The 20,279-nt window shown below is 42.7% G+C and overlaps 1 protein-coding gene across 4 annotated transcripts in view; it reads left to right on the plus strand.

Moving 5' to 3' along the window:
* Window positions 1-20,279, plus strand: part of LOC124606880 — a 305,942-nt gene that overhangs the window by 264,487 nt on the left and 21,176 nt on the right. For all 4 annotated transcript variants that reach the window (XM_047138973.1, XM_047138974.1, XM_047138975.1 and 1 more), the window contains one exon: window positions 13,657-13,805. In XM_047138973.1, coding sequence (XP_046994929.1) covers window positions 13,657-13,805 — 149 coding nt within the window. The remainder of the gene's footprint in view (window positions 1-13,656; window positions 13,806-20,279) is intronic.

Genomic DNA, 20,279 nt, shown 5'->3' on the forward strand with positions numbered 1-20,279 from the left:
GCTTGCCCTTCAGTTCCCAGCTTGTGGGGCTCCCTTTATGTTGTTCCAAGTGTGATTCAATTAAGCAGTGGCTTTTTGCTGTCGTCATCATCGTATTTTTCATCGCAGCCCTCTTTGATGATGGTCCATCAGGATCACTCAACACACACTTTCATCAGCATTGTGACAGCAGATAATGTTTTTCCAGTTTCCCGGTTTGTGGTATAAATCTTCAATACAGTGCCTCCTGAAACACCAAACTCTTTGAATATCTTGGTTACAGAAGCACCCGACTAGCATCGAAATTTATGTTCAGGCTTGCATTTCATGTAGTATTTTCATATTTGTGTGCAACCCTTGTATTTGAAGATTTTATTCAAAAGCAATGAGGCTGATGGTGCTGCTGTTTGCACACTCTTGAACATCTTCCATAAACTTTCTGTAGAGGCACTTAGAATTGTAGTAACAATTAATTTCATTCTGCCCTGTTGCTTGTGACCTTGGTTTGATGTTGCAATAGGTAATACATGAAATTACATCTTACTAACCATACTGAATAGTCGCCTTGCAGAAATGTTTGTTGGTGCAGTATTTTGAACATAAACATAATAAGCAAATTGACTGTACACTGAGTGAGTTCCTCTGATTCAAACAAATACAAACTGACCCGCCCATCATGACCTACTTCAAACCATTTTGCATAACTAAACAGTAGAAGGTCCAGGTTGGAATATCAACAACATTATAAAAAGGATTGATTAATACTCACCGTAAAGATGACACATTGAGCAGCAGACAAGCACAATGGAAAGATTGCTACAAATAAGCTTTTGGCCAAAACCTTTTTCAGAAAAGAAAAACAAAAATTTACACACACACATTCACACAAGCAAACCCACCTCTCACACACTTGACTGCTATCTCCAACCACTTTAGCCAGAATGGAACTGAAACACATCTAAAGGGAGCAATGATCTGGAACTGGGCTGGGAACGAATAGCAGGGTAATCATGAAGAAGAGGAATCAACAGTGCATGGCAGAGCACCAAGAAACAACAGATACAGAACATGATTGCCAGGCACAGCATCGGTAGGCTATGGAAAGGGAGGGTGGTGGGGGGGGGGGGGGGGGGAGTATTGGTAAATAGGAAGGAGAAAAGAGGAGCATAGAAGCAGAAAAGATGGGCAATGGGTGCACCAGCAGAGAGCTGCCCACAGTGAAGGTGAGGGGAGGCAAATTGTGGCAAGGTGGCAGGGCAGTGGGTTTGGAAACAGTTGAGTAGAGAGTGTGTGAACAATAGGTTACTGTAGGTTTAAGCTGGGATGATTTTGAGAATAGAGAATATGTTGTAAGGATAACTCCCATTTGTACACTTCAGAAAAGTCAGTGGTGGAGGGGAGGATCCATATGGCCCAGATTGTGAAGCAGCCATTGGAATCAATCATTTTATGTACATTGCATGTTGTGCCATAGCCACACTTTGGCAGTGGACAGTCATCCTGGTGGACAGCTGGTTAATAGTCATACCAATGTAGAAAGCTGAGCAATAGTTGCAGCAGAGTGTGGCACCCTCCTGTGCCAACCTGTTCTGGGCCGTGTATACAGGAAACCTCCCTAGCCTCCCAAAACCCCAAACCCCTGGTCTGATTGAGGTTAATGGATGATGTCTTCATGCTCTAGACTCAGGACCAGGGCACCATATCCTCATTGCTTCACAGCCTCAACACCTTTCCCATCCACTTCACTTGGTCCTACTCAACCCAGTGTGCTACCTTCCTGGACATTGATCTCCTCCTCACTGATATCTCCCTCCAACCTCTACCCACATTAACGACGCCAAAAAATTCCTTCCTTACAGCTTGGCCACCTGGGGGATGATCCCCACAGACCCCCAATCCTCCCACCACCCTCAAGAACCAACTACAAAGTAGCGATCCCTTCGTCACACAGTACTACCCCAGACTGAAACAATTGAACCACATCCCTTGTAAAGGCTTTGATTATCTATCATGATGCTCTGAAATGAAGAACATGCTACCCAATATCCTTCCAGACCCCTCCTAAAGTGGTTTCCGTTTCCCATCCATCGCTCACAACATCCTAGTTTACACATGCCATGCCCAATCCGCCAACACAGCAATTCCTATTCCAGTCCCACTCCATCAGAGGCTGGACCAACTGTGAAAGCATCTTTGCTGCAGTCATCACACAGCTTTTTATGTTTGTATGATACATAACATCCTTGATTTCAGTGACTGCTTCACAAACCTGGACATCTAAATCCACCCCTCCACCACTGGCTTTTCTGAACTGCACAGATGGAAGTTATCCTTACAGTATATTCCTTGCTCCTGAAGTCGTCATGGCCACAGCCTACAGGAAACACTGTACACACAACCTCCATCCAGCTGTTTCCATCCCCTCTATCCTGTCACTGCCTCAGAATTTGACCCCTTCACCCTCACTCTGCATTGCTCTCTGGTGGTGCATCGATCAGTCTTTTCCCCTTCTCTGCTTCATTCCTTTCCACTCCCCATCACCCTCTCCTTTCTCTCATCCCACAGCCTCCCAAAGCTGCATCTGGCAGCCATGTCCTTCCACCTTTAGTCCCTGCATGCTCCATCGGGCAGCACAGATTCCTATTTTCACAGCCATACCCTTCCATTCCTTCTCTACCTTACTCCAGGTTATTGCTCCTACTTGATACATTTCAGCTGCATTGTGGCTGGAGCAACCAGAGACAGCAGTCGTGTCTGTGTGAGGTGTGCTTGCTTGTGAAAATGTGTAGTGCATAACTCCTAGATAATTCACCAGAAGATACAGGTTGGGTTACAAACATATCCTCTTTGTGAAAATTATAGTTCCTCTGGTTTTGCTGCTGAGTTTTTGTCCACATTGTGTTATACAGTCGAGAAGAAAAGGAAGGGCATAAGGAGAATGTTGTTTCAGAATTCTTTTTTGAACATGTGCATACTTGGACATAAAAGTGCAATGCAATATTCCTTTGTATATCAGCTAGTCTTATTATATACAGTATCATCATATCTGAATTCAGTATGATTACTCTTTTCTCGGAGGTGATACTAACACAGAACCTCTGAGACTACAACCACTGATGAAAGCATTGAGAAAGTAAATTATGTGATAATATTCAATTGGGAATTCAAATATGTGGAATACCTGATGCCACAGGCGTGTCACTACACAACTCACATTTGGCTACTGTCTCCACCCTTTGGGACCTGACTGAAATGCCCCTGTGTCTTGTATGCATCAGTCTAGGGTGTGTGGTGGGGTTAAGAGGATGCTTGGAGCTGGTGGTGGAGAGATAAGAGGATAGGAGAGGGGAAAGATGTTATGAGAGGGGGAAGGTGATGTGCTGCTTGTGAGAGAGTACAGGGGTGTCGTGGGAACAGGATGGGCTACTGGGTGCAGACTCGGGAGGCTGTTGTGGAGGAAGTGGGAATCAGGGGAGGGGAGGCCTTGCTGCTATTGAACACTACCTTTCCCAATACCCGAGTGACTCCAAACCTACAACCTCCTAAAAGGTTTCTTGAAATTACTTCAACCAGTTGCATTTTGTTTTGTTCTTCATTTTTTTATTTTTTTTATTATGCCATTACCAGTTTCAAATTGCCTAGTGATTCAATATCAGATGGCACATATATTAATTGTCTGAAGCATTGTGGGAGTCATGTAAAGTGATTATTGTCAACTGGTTCGATGTTGGTGTACACAGTATTCCTGAAAAGATACTAAATGTTTTCCAGTGACGTTAATTGCACTGCACTTTCCACACTTAGCCACAGGTAACACATTCGACATGCATTAAAAAACACCAACACCCAACCAACAGATATTAATCGCTCTATATGACTCCGACCCTGCTGCAGACAATTAATAAATCCACCATCTGATGATGACTCGCTAGGCAATCACAGTCACAGTGTTCCTCATCCATAATGGATAAAAGTTCTGCAACCTCCTTCATGGTCACTGTGACCACCTATATCCTCACCCACAATTACTTCTTATTTGAAGGCATCATGTAAATTTAAATCCATGGTACAGTAGTGGCACCTACATAACACCATCCTAGACCACTCTGTTCGTGGGCCATCTAGAGAAATCCTTCCTAATCACCCAGAATCCCTGACCCTTCATCTAGTTCAGATTCATTGATGACATCTTTGTAATCTGGATGGGGGATGAGTACACTTTATTTATGTTCCTCTAGAACATCAGAACTTTCTTCCCCATTCACTTCACGTGGTCGTCCTCACTCCAACTAACCACCTTCCTCAATGTTGACCTCCAACTTAAGATTTGTTGCATCAATACCTCTGTTCACATCAAGGATGCCAACACCCAATAATACCTCCTCTTTGACAGCTGTCCCCCACTCCATATCAAGAAGTCCCTTCCATACAGCAAAGCCACACACAGTTGTTGTATCCGTAGTGATGAGCAGTCTCTTTCCAAAAATGCGAAGGGCCTTACAGAGGCCTACACAGACTGAAATTACCCTCCTAACCTTGTTGAGAAACAGATCCCCCTTGCCTTCTCTCTTCATACACCTACAATTTCTCACATATCCACTGCCTGGCCACAAAAGAGTACTCTCCTCATGGTTCAGTACCACCCAGGACTGGAGTAAATGAACTACATTATATGCCAGAGTTCAACTACCTCTTGCCCTGAAACGAGGAATCTCCTACCTAATGTCCCCAGTTTATGAACAAGCTGGCCAGCTCAGTGTTCTTCCCATTGGTGAAAGTTTTACAGCCTGTGCCATCTGGATCGTTCCTACCAATACCAGCTTTTCTGAATTGGGTTAGTAGGAAAACTCTCTACTACAACATATCCATTATTCTTATAACGTCCCTGTCCTCAACCTTTGCTTGTCAGTGTCCTGCTCCTGCCTATTCCCTTCACTGCTCCTATTCCAGCATTACACATTCCACCAGTGCACATACAGTCTTTTTCCTTTTCTCTATGTCTCTTCTCTTCTCTTCTCTGTCCTCCCCCCCCCCCCCCCCCCCCCCCCCCCCACACACACACACACTGCTATCGTGATATCCCTTCCACTCCCCACCCCATGTCTCCTCCTTTCCCCTCCATCCTCCCAAGATTGCTGCACTTGTCAGATGCAAAAGAGTTTGGAGCCGGACCCCAGAAGCCAAAGACAGTGTCATGTGTGTAAGAGATATATGTATATGTGTGTGTGTGTGTGTGTGTGTGTGTGTGTGTGTGTGTGTGTGTGTGTGTACGTGTTTTACTTTGGAAGAATGACTTTTTGTCAGAAAACTTACCCTCATTGTGCCTGTCTGCAAGTCAGCGCCTCATCTGTGTGATGAGTAGCAACATATCCTTTTCATAAATATTATTTTTATTTCATCCTGAATTTTCCATTGTTTGGTAATTAGTAGTGAGGTGTGTTTTACATGAAGAGTTGGCTATAACTCTGAACCTCTTTGAATTGGAAAGGTTATGATAGTTCTGTAGCACAGCAGATCTAGTCACAAGTTTTTGGAAGGCACATTCGGTCGTTTGTCATTTTACTTTCCACATGCCACACAGTGTATAATACAGGTAGCACATAGTAAAACCATGCAAAATTCCTGATACCCAAGAAGCAAATATTTATAATTATCTCCCTGCTTCCTGATTGTGACATACAAAATGTCTATTAAAAAGGTCTTTGGAACACAAGACAGTAGTTCTTATCATGATACAACTTGGTTATTTCTCCAGAATTTTTTTTAAGTCTGTGTATAACATGAATTTTTAATAACCGTGTCATCTAACATGTGTTGGCACTCTCACAGATTGACTGTCTTGCCTATATAGTGGAGACTGTATGTATCACAGTGTTTCTAATAATGTACTGCAGAGCAGATAGCATAGGGAACACCAGTTAGAAGCTCGTTGAGGATTTTACTAGTGGCTATAATATTCATCTAGTTCTTCATGTAATAGCTTAGAGCTTTCCCAGTTTGGATAATACTAAAGCAGTTGATTTTATCACCATTTTCTGCATTTTCTGTAGTTCCTTAGTTACTTTGAAATTCATTCTACTCTGACACATAAGAGGAAAAAGTAGTAACACATTGTAACTACTAGATAATACATTTATTTTGTGTATAAAAAGTAACATGTATGACGGCCACTGGAGAGGCCTCATAAATAAAAGAAGCGAAATGCATATGACAAAAAGAAACTGCCTTTCATTTAGGAGTGTAGACGGAACATACCTCCATGAAAAGTGTATTTTAATTGTGATGGAGAGTAATATCCCTGTAAAGATGCATAAATACCATCCCTGTGTGAAACATTTCTGATATAAAAGGGAGTAGGGTCTGAATTAAGGCCCTTCGCCTCTCAGTAGAGCATGATTAATATTCAATGTAATCTAAAATTTTGCAAATAGCAGATGGGATTATGAAAATTTGTACACCTTTATGAATTCCTCCGCTGAAAATATCATGAAATTTCTAAGTTGTGTTGCATTTCCAAAGCACAGATAATTAATCTGCTACACTATCAGATTTTATAGTATAAAATTACAACTGCAGTGGCTGATGAGATGATTGTAACTGAAGCTGGTTCTGGTAGTACCACAATGTGGTTCTGTGGATGTTCTCCCTCAGTGCAAACACATGCTAGATTTCCAAGCTTCAAACGAGAGTATTAGGCTATGGAATGAATTGGGATGGGCATGGAGGTGATGTAATAATGTTCTTTATTGTCTCCCATGAAGTATCTGCTGCTGGGCATTTTCTGCCTATTGGTGGTGTTTGTATGGACTAAGTAACAGGTTCAAGGCTGTTTAAGCTTTTTCTTCTTCCACTAACTTATTGCTTTTCCCCTTGAATGTTAATACAATACCCTCTGATTCTCTATTGCTCTATGGAAAGACTGCTGGTGAAGTGACATGTTGCACCAATGCTACAGTAAAAATTATGGTTTATTATTTTGTATGTTGCTTCTTTGAAATACATGAATATGAAGCTTATCAAAAAATTTGATAAAAATGGTTGGTACTAAAACTAAATAATAGTAGCCACCTTGCATGTTTGTTGTCATATTGACATTGGGGGGGGGGGGGGGGGGGGGGGGTTTAATCTTTTGGCTGCAGCCTCCATTTGTACAGGTTTTGATAACGTGGAACATAACTGTGATTTTCTAAATAACTGTCAAACACATGGCTTTTAATTTTGATTAAGTTTAATGAAAAGACTGAACTGCAGTTGCACTGTAGTTGACTGATATTGTCCTACAGAAAACTATATTTTTATGAACTGGTTTGGCGGACTCAGCTGCCCATCTTTAAGTATATTTCTAACAGTCAAAACCAGTTTACTTGTTGTTGATATTACAATTTTAATAAAGTTATAATTACTCAAATTGATTACAAAACCAATAGGACACAGCATGATGTACATATTGATTACTCAATTTTCATATCAAATTTGCAATATAAATATTTTGAACAATCTGCAAATATTAAATCCTTAACATACAATCACTGCTTTAAATTCTTTGCCAACATTTATGCCTAATACATGGTTGAATATTTTAAAGTAGCTGGGAATTTAAGGAGATGGGACCTGGATAAACTGATTATCCAGAGGTTGAACAGAGTTTCAGGGAGAGCGTAAGGGAACAAATGGCAGGAATGGGGGAAAGAAATATAGTAGAAGAAGAATGGGGGTAGCTTTGAGGGATGAAGTAGTGAAGGCAACAGAGTATCAAGTAGGTAAAAAGACGAGGGCTAGTAGAAATCCTTGGGTAACAGAAGAAATATTGAATTTAATTGATGAAAGGAGAAAATATAAAAATGCAGTAAATGAAGCAGGCAAAAAGGAATACAAACGTCTCAAAAATGAGATCAACAAGAAGTGCAAAATGGCTAAGCAGGCATGGCTAGAGGACAAATGTAAGGATGTAGAGGCTTATCTCACTAGGGGTAAGATAGATACTGCCTACAGGAAAATTAAAGAGACCTTTGGAGAAAAGAGAACCACTTGTATGAATCTCAAGAGCTCAGATGGAAACCCAGTTCTAAGCAAAGAAGGGAAAGCAGAAATGTGGAAGGAGTATATAGAGGGTCTATCTATACAAGGGCGATGTACTTGAGGACAATATTATGGAAATGGAAGAGGATGTAGATGAAGATGAAATGGGAGATATGATACTGCGTGAAGAGTTTGACAGAGCACTGAAAGACCTGAGTTGAAACAAGGCCCCGGGAGTAGACAACATTCCATCAGAACTACTGACAGCCTTGGGAGAGCCAGTCCTGACAAAACTCTACCATCTGGTGAGCAAGATGTATGAGACAGGCGAAATACCCTCAGACTTCAGGAAGAATATAATAATTCCAATCCCAAAGAAAGCAGGTTTTGACAGATGTGAAAATTACCAAACTATCAGTATAATAAGTCACACCTGCAAAATACTAATGCGAATTATTTACAGACAAATGGAAAAACTAGTAGAAGCCGACCTTGGGGAAGATAAGTTTGGATTCCGTAGAAATATTGGAACACGTGAGGCAATACCTACCCTACGGCTTATCTTAGAAGCTAGATTAAGGAAAGGCAAACCTACATTTCTAGCATTTGTAGACTTAGAGAAAGCTTTTGACAATGTTGACTGGAATACTCTCTTTCAAATTCTGAAGGTGGCAGGGATGAAATACAGGGAGCGAAAGGCTATTTACAATTTGTATAGAAACCAAATGGCAGTTATAAGACTTGAGGTGCATGAAAGGGAAGCATTGGTTGGGAAGGGAGTGAGACAGGGTTGTGGCCTCTCCCTGATGTTATTCAATCTGTATATTGAGCAAGCAGTGAAGGAAACAAAAGAAAAATTTGGAGTGGGTATTAAAATCCATGGAGAAGAAATAAAAACTTTGAGGTTCGCCGATGACATTGTAATTCTGTCAGAGACAGCAAAGGACCTGGAAGAGCAGTTGAATGGAATGGATAGCATCTTGAAGGGAGGATATGAGATGAACATCATCAAAAGCAAAACGAGGATAATGGAATGTAGTCTAATTAAGTCAGGTGATGCTGAGGGAATTAGATTAGGAAATGAGGCACTTAAAGCAGTAAAGGAGTTTTGCTATTTGGGGAGCAAAATAACTGATGATGGTCGAAGTAGAGAGGATATAAAATGTAGGCTCGCAATGGCAAGGAAAGTGTTTCTGAAGAAGAGAAATTTGTTAACATCCAGTATTGATTTAAGTGTCAGGAAGTCATTTCTGAAAGTATTCGTATGGAGTGTAGCCATGTATGGAAGTGAAACATGGACGATAAATAGTTTGGACAAGAAGAGAATAGAAGCATTCGAAATGTGGTGCTACAGAAGAATGCTGAAGATTAGATGGGTAGATCACATAACTAATGAGGAAGTATTGAATAGGATTGGGGAGAAGAGAAGTTTGTGGCACAACTTGACCAGAAGAAGGGATCGCTTGGTAGGACATGTTCTGAGGCATCAAGGGATCACCAATTTAGTATTGGAGGGCAGCGTGGAGGGTAAAAATCATAGAGGGAGACCAAGAGATCAATACACCAAGCAGATTCAGAAGGATGTAGGTTGCAGTAGGTACTGGGAGATGAAGCAGTTTGCGCAGGATAGAGTAGCATGGAGAGCTGCATCAAACCAGTCTCAGGACTGAAGACCACAACAACAAACAGCTTGTTCTTTAATGAAATTTCATATAAATTGCTAGTGTGATAATGTGCACATAGTGAAAAGATGTGCTTTTTACCCAATTGAGTCATAATACTGTAGAGGTGACTTCACCTTTGTGGCGAGAGGAAGAGCCATTTTTTATAGGTCATAATGGCATTCAGCTCCGCACTGTGGGCGTGGTGGTGATTAACAACCAAGTCACTATCTTCTGATAAATCAAGATTGTGAAATTGTCACATGTTTATTCATCAGTTTATGGCAGTTGTGCCCCTGGTGTGCATCAAAGATGCTGATCTCTGTCGCAGTCCTCAAAGGCCCGGCCAGTTAACAGTGTAAATAGGCTGTGGTGTGATAGTGTCCTGCTGTCAACAATAAGGTGGCTCTAGCCTGGGCAGTATGCTGTGACTGTTGCCAGCACTGGCGGACACGTCAGTACAGGATGCACCAGAACATGTCCATTCGAGCCGTGGACCCCAGCGTAGAATGTAGCAACAGTGGCTGGCAGGGGTAGTGTGTCCCACTGGGCAAACCAGCTGCAGGAGAGTATGCTCACGCAAGGCAGCTAGTCAGGTACATGCGTGAACCATAGACCCCTCCAGTATAAGACTTGCAGCTGGTGGAAGCCAGTCAGTAGGTGCTCTTCCAGCTGGAAGGCACCAGTTTGACTATGAGTGATGTAGACTTCCTCTCAAGGCTGGCTGCAGGCTGTGATTGATACTGCTTGGATTCAATGGCCAGCATTTATGCAGGTTTGTCGCCTCATTGTTTTAAAAGGCCAATGTTTCCCGTCATGTAGGAGGAGAGAAAGCTAGTGCTGCCAAGGCTGTGCGAGAACGCCAGTTAGCATTACTCCAGCTTGGCTCTGTGTCCACTGTGAGCAGTGTTTGTTCCTGTTGGTGGTGGTGAGATGTAGACATGAGTTAACTTCGCTACAGCATGGTCAGGGTAGCAACTCTTGCTCCATCAGCTCTGGCCGTTATTTTGAAAGGACATTTTGGCTGCTTTTTGCTAAAGAATTCTTTAGCTGTTGATAGCCAAGGAATGCTTCAGAGGCTGTTTCCCTGATGCTTCTTACATCAAATTGTGATGACATCTCACATTAACGTGGTCATGCTAAGTAAATGAAACCAATTTGCAATTATATCATTGTTTGTATTTAAGCATAACACATTAGTCAGCAGTTAGCATAAATGAATAAATAAAGTCTTCAGAGAATTTGCAAACTTAAAAAAATATGTGTCAGGTAGTATACTTGGTGTGGTATCAAATATTCCAATATGTGCCTCATATTGTTACATTACTAAGAGGGTCGTTCAATAAGTAGTGCCCCACTTTTTTTTCTCAGAACATATTCATTGTTAAGAGTCAGAATTTGGTGACAGTTTACATCAACATGTTTTGTCCATGTTCTATTGCTGTACGCCTGCGTAGTGGAAGAGCATGTACGGCTTTTAAAAGCTCTTGTCCTGTAGTCATAGCCATGTTTTCACTGCATGAGTAACACTCTCATCTTTAAAGTGTGTTCCTCATAGTGAATCTTTAAGTGGCCCAAAGAAATCAAAGTCTTAGGGTGCCAGGTCTGGACTGTAGGGTGGGTGAGGCAGTGATGTCCAAACCAATTTGGTGATGTGTTCCCGCGTTCTCAGGCATGTGTGGGGTGTGCATTATCGCATTGGAGCAAGATTTCTGCAGGATTCTTGTTCAGTCAAACACATTAGAAACGGTTCTTGAGTTTATTCAGAGTCTTCATGTATGCCTCTGAATTGATGGTTGACCCTCTTGGCATCACATTCATGAAAATGATACCATCACAATCCCAGAAGACTGTCACCATGACTTTTCCAGCAGGGGGGGTTGTCGTGAATTTCTTCTTTTGTGGTGAATGAGGATGATGCCACTCCATGGTCTGCATGTTTGTTTCCGGTGCAATGTGGTGCACCTAGCTTTTGTCCCCCATAATGATTCGTGACAGAAAGCCCTCTCTGTCAGTCTCAAAATGCTGCAACAGTTCAGATGAAATGGCTTTTCTTTGACTCTTGTGGTCCGCTATGAGCATTTATGGAACCCATTGTGAACACCTCTTTGAATATATGAGAGTCTCAATCATTGCAGACGCACTTCCAATGCTGACTGACGACTGTAGAGCCACTTGCCGAGTTGTGATGCGCTGGTTGGCACAAATAATGACATCTGCATGATTCAGCATATCTGGAGCAGTGGCTGTGACAGGGTGTCCCGAGCGTAGCTGATCATGGAGCTCTGTTTATGCATTTCTTTAGGCTTTCTTTACCCATTTCTCAGCTGTACTCCTATCAACTGCAGCATCGGCAAACAGTGCACACAAACATTTATGGACGTTCACCACAGTTTCTTTTTCTGCACTCAAGAATTCAATAACAGCACGCTGCTTGTAAAGTGAGCCATATGTAGACACCATTATGACGCTGTACTACAACACTGCCATGTGCCAGAACGGTTTGAAACTTTGCTGGCTCATGAACAAACATCAAATGTGAAGCTCCAGCAAGGTTATTTGTCTCTATGTATTAATGGCTTTCTTAAAAAATGTGGGGCGTTACTTATTGAATGACCCTCATATGTCAGTGCCATTTTTAGCAAAGAACTATCTGATATGATTTAATGTAAGCCATGGCCTTTTGTCCAATGATGTCATCTATGGGAGACCTTCAGTTGTAAGTATCTTAGTTAGAGCTTTCTGTAATGGTAGACTGCATGTTGATGTATGAAAAATTAAAACTGTTTATACAACCACTAACAACTTGGATTTTAAAAATGTTTCTGCAAAGTGCTGATGATGGCACTGCCAGGCATGAGTTAGTGTGAGCTGTGAAGTAAATTTTCCCAGTGGTGTCAATTATTGTGTGCGTGTTTAAATCAAATGGATCCAGTCCTTTCTATGACTTCTACATATTCAGACCTAGCCAGCTGTTCCATCAATGTCCCCCCCCCCCCCCCCCCCTCTCTCTCTCTCTCTCTCTCTCTCTCTCTCTCTCTCTCTCTCTCTCTCTCTCTCTCTCTCTCTCTCTCTCTCTCTCCCTCTCTTTCTCTCTCTCTATTCCCCTGCCCCTCTTTCTCGATGGTGTTTTATGTGGTCTGCCACTATTGTGTTGTTTGTGATAAATGTTTATATCTGCATACCACTTACACCCAGCGCCCTGTAAGACCATTCCTCAAACACTTCAGTTCATTACTTCTCCATCTTTCCCACAGTTCATGATTCACTTCTGTACAATGTAGTTTTCAAAATACAAATTCTCAGAATTTGTTTCTCAAATTAACACCTATATTTGATACTAGGAAACTTTTTTTAGTGAGGAAGACTATTTTTCTTGTGCTAATGTTCTTCTTACATTCTCTTTTATACCAAGATGGCAGAATTCCTTCCTACTCAGACTACTGTTCACTCCATTCGACAGACCCTGTAATCCTCCTTCAGTTTCACAGAAGATAGCGGTGCTGTCAGTGAATTTTGTTATTGAAATCCATTCACCTTGAATTTTAATCCCGCTTCTGTACATTTCTTTTACTTCCTTCTTCAGTGTACATGTTCAGCAATGGAGGAGAAAGACTGCATCTTTGCCTAGTGCCCATTTTAATCTCAGTGCTTGTGTCTAATGTTGTTGCCAAGCTGGCAAGTACAATGCAGTAAAGTAATGAGTATGCTCAAATGCCAACAGAAATGTGTTCTCATAAAATTAATTTAAAACTGTGTCAGTTTACAAGACCCTCCAAAATTGATTTCTTCTATTCGAAAGATGAACACAATAAAATTTCATTGAGGTATTACTGTTCGAGAAATGTAAGTCCATATCAAAAACCTGTATTTTTCCAGTCTGTTGTTTTTAGTCATTTACTTTGTATTAGTAGAGTGAAAGACACATTTTATGAAATAATCTAGCTTCAAGTTAGTATAACTATCATTATAATATTATTATTTTCATCATTTCCAGGAGTGGGATGATTTTATAGATTTGAGTGATTGTGCAACTTTTAACATCGGAGAAGAAACACCACGTTCAAAGTTACTTCATGGAAGTTGTTTCAAGACACCTGAGACTTCTCCATCACGCTCTATATTCCAGATAACACCATGTAATAGGTAAGATTTCTTTACTGCAGGTTGATAGTTATGCTAGCAGGTATAATGTGAACACAACTGTCTATATAATTTACAGCTGATTATGTACAAAAGTGGATCAAAAATGAACCAATCTAAATATTCTGTTAAGGGTAGTGGTTCGCAGTGAGAGTGGGACTTGTAAATTTGGTAGAACAGACTGGGAGGTTCGCCTCCATAGTACCATGGATGCAAGGCTATATTTGGCCTGTAACTTCCAGTAGAAATGAGGAGGGAATGTGAAGCACAGTTGTGTAGCATGCAGTTGCAAAATTTATTGGTAATAGAAATATTTAGCATAGTAAAAAATTTGTGGGCAGTGCTCAGACATCCAGAATCAGTGCCATTGAAGTTTCAAGTTGGTTAGTTAGGTGTTTTTTTTTCTCCCCCAGTTAGGTGTTTTTTTTCTCCCCCACAAAGAATTTCTTGAGGGATTAGACACTGTGAAAGAAAGGTCTCAAAGGCGGCAGATAATAACCCCAACTGTGGGGAGAGTGGAAGAGCCTACGGAAGTAAACCTAGAATGAGAATTGTGGAAGCTCAGAGGCACTGAGGTGGCAGTGGTGTCACTAAGCTGTCCCTGCGCAGCACTAGAAACACAGCCAGGGGAAAAATGCGTTACTGGTGAGAACCAGCCTTGGATCTAGATGTCCAAGGATGGGATCATTTCTGGAACAGGTTGTACACCCAACTCCATGACGTGAATATGGTGACCGTAAGGAAAGGTCAGCCTTTCTACCATCCCGGAATGTCCACCAGATGGCATTAAAGCATTGCATTATTTTACTAAAACAATCATCACATAATGGTACTGAAAATTCAGCAGAAAACATGTATTCCCGTATTAGCAAATACCTAAAAGTATGTAAAATGCTGCTCCCATCAACTGAAAACAATGTTCTTGACAAAGACCCTTCTCAGTAATTAAAAGGGCCACAGTCTGGATTTTTGAGTTATTTGATGTATGACCTTGCTATGATGGTACACCAAATGGCTGGAACAAAGTAAAAATATAACTGTTATACTTCCTAAGACATGCAGCTCTAATGATGATTGCACATTCAAGTTTAAAGTACTCCGCAGATAAAGTAGTTCCTATTTGGATCTCTGAGTGGGAAATACTTCAGAGGATGTTTTTATCAGAAAAAACAAATTTGGCATTATATGCATCAGTGTGTGGATATCATAGGAATTACGAGGGGTGCCCAGAAAGAAATGCACCACTTTTTTTTTTTCTCAGCCGAAAACAATGCTGCGAATGCAAAACGTTATGTATGTATTATTTGAAGTCTCCTGAGTGAGCACGCCAAGTTTCTGTCACTTCTGACAGCTAGCGTAGCTGCAGGACAGTTTCAAAATGGTGTCTGTAGGTGATGTATGTTACAAGCAGTGTGCTGTGATTGAATTCCTCACTGCAGAGAAAGAAACTGTGGGGAATTTGCACAAATGCTTGTGCAAAGTCTATGGAGCATCTGTTGTCAACAAAAGTACAATTAGTCACTGGGCGCAGAGGCTGAGGTCATGAGAAGGCAGTTCAGTGGAGCTCCACAATTTGCAGCAGTCAGGCAGACCATCCACAGTTGTCACACTGATGCACCTGACCTAGCCCCCCTCGGGCGTCCACTTGTTTGGGCCATTAAAGGATGCCATTCGTGGAACACATTTTGAGGGCAATGAGGAGGTGATTCACACAGTGAAGCACTAGCTCTGCCATCAGGCAAGGATTAGTACCGACAGGGCATCCATGCCCTTGTTTCTCGCTGGAGGAAGTCCATAGAACAGGATGCAGGTTACGTGGAAAAATTGGGTGTGTAGATAAAACACTATTCTCTCATGTGTGTTTCTCAGTATGTTCATAAAGAATTGTTGATGAAAAAAATGCGGTGCACTACTTTCTGGCATCCCTCATAGCTAAATGCGGTAATAGGAGGACAGGACTTCTCATCATATGAATACAGGCCAAGCAACACAAGATCAAATAGAGATAATACAGGATTAGATCTTACAATGGCTAAGAAAACAGAAATATGGATGAGCTACAATGAACAGCATAGTGAATGCTTTATCATAACCTCAATAGCCCCAAGGCCGATACCCACCACTGCGGCACAAGTTCATATACCTACTAGCTCTGCAACTGATGATGAGATTCAAACAGTGTATGATGAGATAAAAGAAATTATCCAGGTCATTAAAGGAGATGAAAATTAGGTGTGATGGAATTCAATAGTAGGGGCAGAAGAGAAGGAAAGTATAGTGATGGGAATTGAACAAGACCAAGAAAAACTTAAGAACCTGCAGAAACAGACTGTGGGCATCAGCAGTGAGCTACCAGAGAGTAAGCTGGTGGACAATAACAAAAGAAAGGCAAAGAAGAGAGACAACACAGTGGAATAACCATACAGAGAGTAAACCAAGATTGAAAGCGTAAGACGTAATGAATCCAGAACCAGACAGTGATAGGTAGTGAGATCAGTGCAATAACACTGTGAAATCATGACTGACTGAGTGAGTGGCTGTACTGCTGGCGATAAAGGACAGCTGCAGGTGGCGACATGCCAGTGGGATGGGCATGTCTTCGTAGCCAGAAGTGCAGCAGCAACAGCAGTGCTCATAAATTATAGCAGTGCTGTGTAACCTGCCATCATCTAGGTTCATGCTTTCATGGCAGGCTTCCAAACTCATGAAGTCGGGATACCAGATCCTGCCCCCCCCCCCCCCCCCCCCCTCTCCGCCCTACCACTGAAAGAGGTGGATAAGCTATTGAACAATGCTTGGGAAGGTGAACCGGTGGCACAGGAGGAATCCTGGCACTGAAACCAGAAGCTGGAAGAAAGAGCCTGGGGCATCTGACAGCATGCTGGGGTGTGATGACAGGGTTGAAGATGGCCACAAAGGTGGAGACTGCAGTGAGTACTCCACCTCCATGCCTGCATCCATGGAATCCACCACTGGTGCCCTGGAGCACAAGTTGTACCCATGTTGTGGCAAATCAGCAGGAGTGGGCATTCCAGGTCTGACCAACTGAGCCACCAACCATGATGCAGCCAGGAGGCATGTATGGAGGTGATTGGTATGATGTCACTCCAAGCCCCTCAAAGTATCAGCCATCGTAAGGCTTCACCCATGGGTGTCAACCACTGTAGCCATTATCCATGAGGGTTTCACCCCACGCACCATATGAACATGCTCATACAGCTAAACCTGGTGTGTAGTGCCTGCCACATCAGGTCCGAGCCTCTTTTTACTGTGGGGCCAGGAGATTGAGGAGAGTATGTGACTGCTCCTCTTGGAGGAGCTCCAGCAGACTATAGTCATAGACAAGCCTGGCCCTGTAGGTGTTCAGAAACATTGTGATTGCATTGGTGGTGATGGAAGTGCCCACCACCTTTAACACCTATTGCTTAAATGTTTGCACCATATACTCCACTTTGCCATTGGAGAACGGGTGAAACGGCTCACTGAACACAAGTGCTTGATGCCATTGCATGTGCAGAATGGTTCAGAAGCTGTTGCCATCAATTGGGTCCTGTTGTCTAATGTGATGGTGTAGGGAAGTTCTTCAATGGCCAGAAAATCTGGATGAGGCCATTGAAGGTGGAGTCAGCAGTGGTGGATGCCATGCTGATTGCATATCGGTAGTTAGAATTAGTGTTCACGATAGTGAACTTCATAGAGCCCAGAAAGTGGTCAGCAAAGTCTAGGTGAAGGCAGTCCCAGGGGTGGTGGGGAGTGGGTCAGGGGGTGAAGGACTGGGGAGGAGCAGCCTGGTTCCAGACACAAGCAGAACAGCTACGCACCATGGCCTTCATGTCTTTATTCGGCCTTGGCCAGTTGGCATGTCACTTTCCTAGGGCTTTCACCTGCTACACACTCCAATGCCGACAAAGGAGAGTTGCAAAACCTGAGAGCGCAGAGTAGAATGGATGGGTATCCACCTCTGTGTCAAGCAGAAGGACATTGGAGGAGGCTGGCAGTTGATGGAAGAGACAAGTCCAGACCTAGAGTTCTGGATCGGCAGCCCTCAGAGAAAAGTGGGCGACCAACGGAGCACAAAGTTGGGGTGCACTGCATGACAGGGTCGCGGGGCATGTCTGCAACTATGTGAATAGCTGTAATGGAAAACCCAGCCAAGGCATGCTGTTGTTCCATGTCAGTGTGGAAACAGATTTCCTGCTTGTCAAATGCTGTTGGGCCCCAAGGGGAGACAAGAGACAGCACCTCCATCTGTGTGTAATGCCGTGCTTGTATTTAGTGGTGTAATTGCGGGAACTGAGGAAAAGCGCCAGATGCTGGAGCTGTTGTGCCGTCATTTCCAGGAGACAACAACCCGGCCCAAAGAGTTTTTGATTCATGATGAGGGTAAACTTGGTCCTGAATTGGTAAACATGGAATTTTTTAATGGCAAAGACAATTGCCAAAGCTTCTTTTTAGATTTGGGGTAGTTCTTTTGAGTGGGTGTCAGCATCTTGGATGCATAAGCAAGTCAGGTTGCCTTCCATCTGGAAAGCGGTTTCACTCAACGGCTGTTATATTGACTTGTAAATTATAGATTGCAGCAATCAGTCGTCCTTGCTTAAATTTTATTATGCAGGTCTAGATTTCAGCTAGAAGCTAGCCATTCTCAATGCACTATTATTTTTGCTCAAAGCACGTAAGTGCCTATTGATCGGGCTTCGCCCACAGCTCATTTAATACAATGGCTAGCTTCTAGCATAAATCTAGATCTGCATAATAAAAGTTAAGCAAGGACAACTGATTGCTGCACTCTATAATTTACAAGCATAAGCGAGTGGTTGCTCAGTACTGTCATTGTTCCTATGTGCCAGCAATGCGTTAATGCCATAGGGAGAAGCATCAGCAACCAGAACCAATGGACTTGAGGGAGAATAGGGTGTAAGGCATGACACGGAATGGAGCAGATGCTTTAGCTGTGTGAAAGCATGCGACAATCAGCTGTTCACTCGAGCTGGACACCCCTCCTTTGCAGTCGGAGGAGAGGGTGCATAATGTGGGCGACTTGTGGAAGGAAATAATAATAATAATTTACCTTCCAAAGAAAGCTTGCAGCTCCTGTAAGCTTTGGGGATCGGGTGGAAAGTCAATAGCAGCATACATTTGGAGGTTAATCAGAGTAATTGAAACTCCTGTGTCAACCTGGAAACAGACATCCTGGTTTGCAACCATAAGATTGGGAAACAACTTAGTGGCAGGAGGGGTGCTCTGAGTAACAACTGCCCAAAGTTTGTGCACTGTCCCTTGACGCATGTGAGGAGTGGCATCCAATTGTCTCAATGGATGATGACAAACAGTTCGAAGATGCCCATCTTTCCCACAATGGGCGCAGCGTGACCAGAGACCCAATAAGTCCAGTCATAGGTTTTCTATGAAGCAATCATGACGGGAGACTCTGCTGCTTACACCAAAGGGGCGTGACAGACTGTTCAGAGGTCCTTGACAAGTCTGATATCAACAAATCATGACACCACCTTCAGCAAAATGACTTAAGAGAATTCTGCTCCTGAGGCAGCGGCTGGACCGCTGCTACCTGAAGTTGAACCATGAGGCATTCATTTGCTGCATGTGCGCTCTCGAAAGAGTGCGTGATTTTTAAAATACTGTCCACGGAAGGTTTGTATAGTTACAGGGCTGCAGTGCATACTTCTGGATTGGGAGCAAATTGGATCACTACGTCTTGAATAAAAGAATTTTCATATGAAGTTTTGCAAGCCAGGTTTGTACAAGTGAAATCATACTGTCAACTCAGTCCTTGCATATCCATCACTCATGATCGGTGTAACTTAGCATCTTGTTTGTAGTATTGATGGAACTCAAAGCATTATGTGAACATGTGGAATCACTGTGAATAACACTTTTTAACGGCTATAAGCACATCTCCTCAAACATGAGTGTGACAGGTTTCAAGAGTGGAGCCAACTTCCTTAATAAGGTAAACGTCTCTGGAGAAGCCCAAGAAAGGAAGAGCAATTGCTGGAGAGCATGATTCAAAACCTGAAAATTGGCAAAGTGCTTTTTCAGTTGCAGCGAGTATGTGTCACTATCCTCTTTGGCTTTGTTGAACAGTGGAAATGCAGGTGGGTGGCTCTCTGTCTAGCAAGTGACAGCAGCCTGTATGGGTGGGAGCCCTAAATCTGTAGGCAATCCTAAATACCCTGATGGAACAAATACGTTTGTTTTTGTTGGTAAAACTTCTGTTGTAACTGCTGCTGCAGGAGGAGCTGAAGTTGCACGAGCTTTGCATTCATGGGACACTGCTAACCTTTGACCTCGTCGCATATTATAGTGACAGGAATCAGACAAGACCTGGAATGACTAGAGAACCTGTGGAGAGCCACCAGAGAGTAAATTGGTGGATAACATGAGAAAGACAAACAATGGAGAAGGCATGGTGGAATAACAGTCCAGCTAGTAAACTAAAATCGAAAGCTTAAGGTG

This window comes from Schistocerca americana, chromosome 3, assembly GCF_021461395.2.
Source record: "Schistocerca americana isolate TAMUIC-IGC-003095 chromosome 3, iqSchAmer2.1, whole genome shotgun sequence".
In the NCBI taxonomy this organism is placed as follows: Eukaryota; Metazoa; Arthropoda; class Insecta; order Orthoptera; family Acrididae; genus Schistocerca; species Schistocerca americana.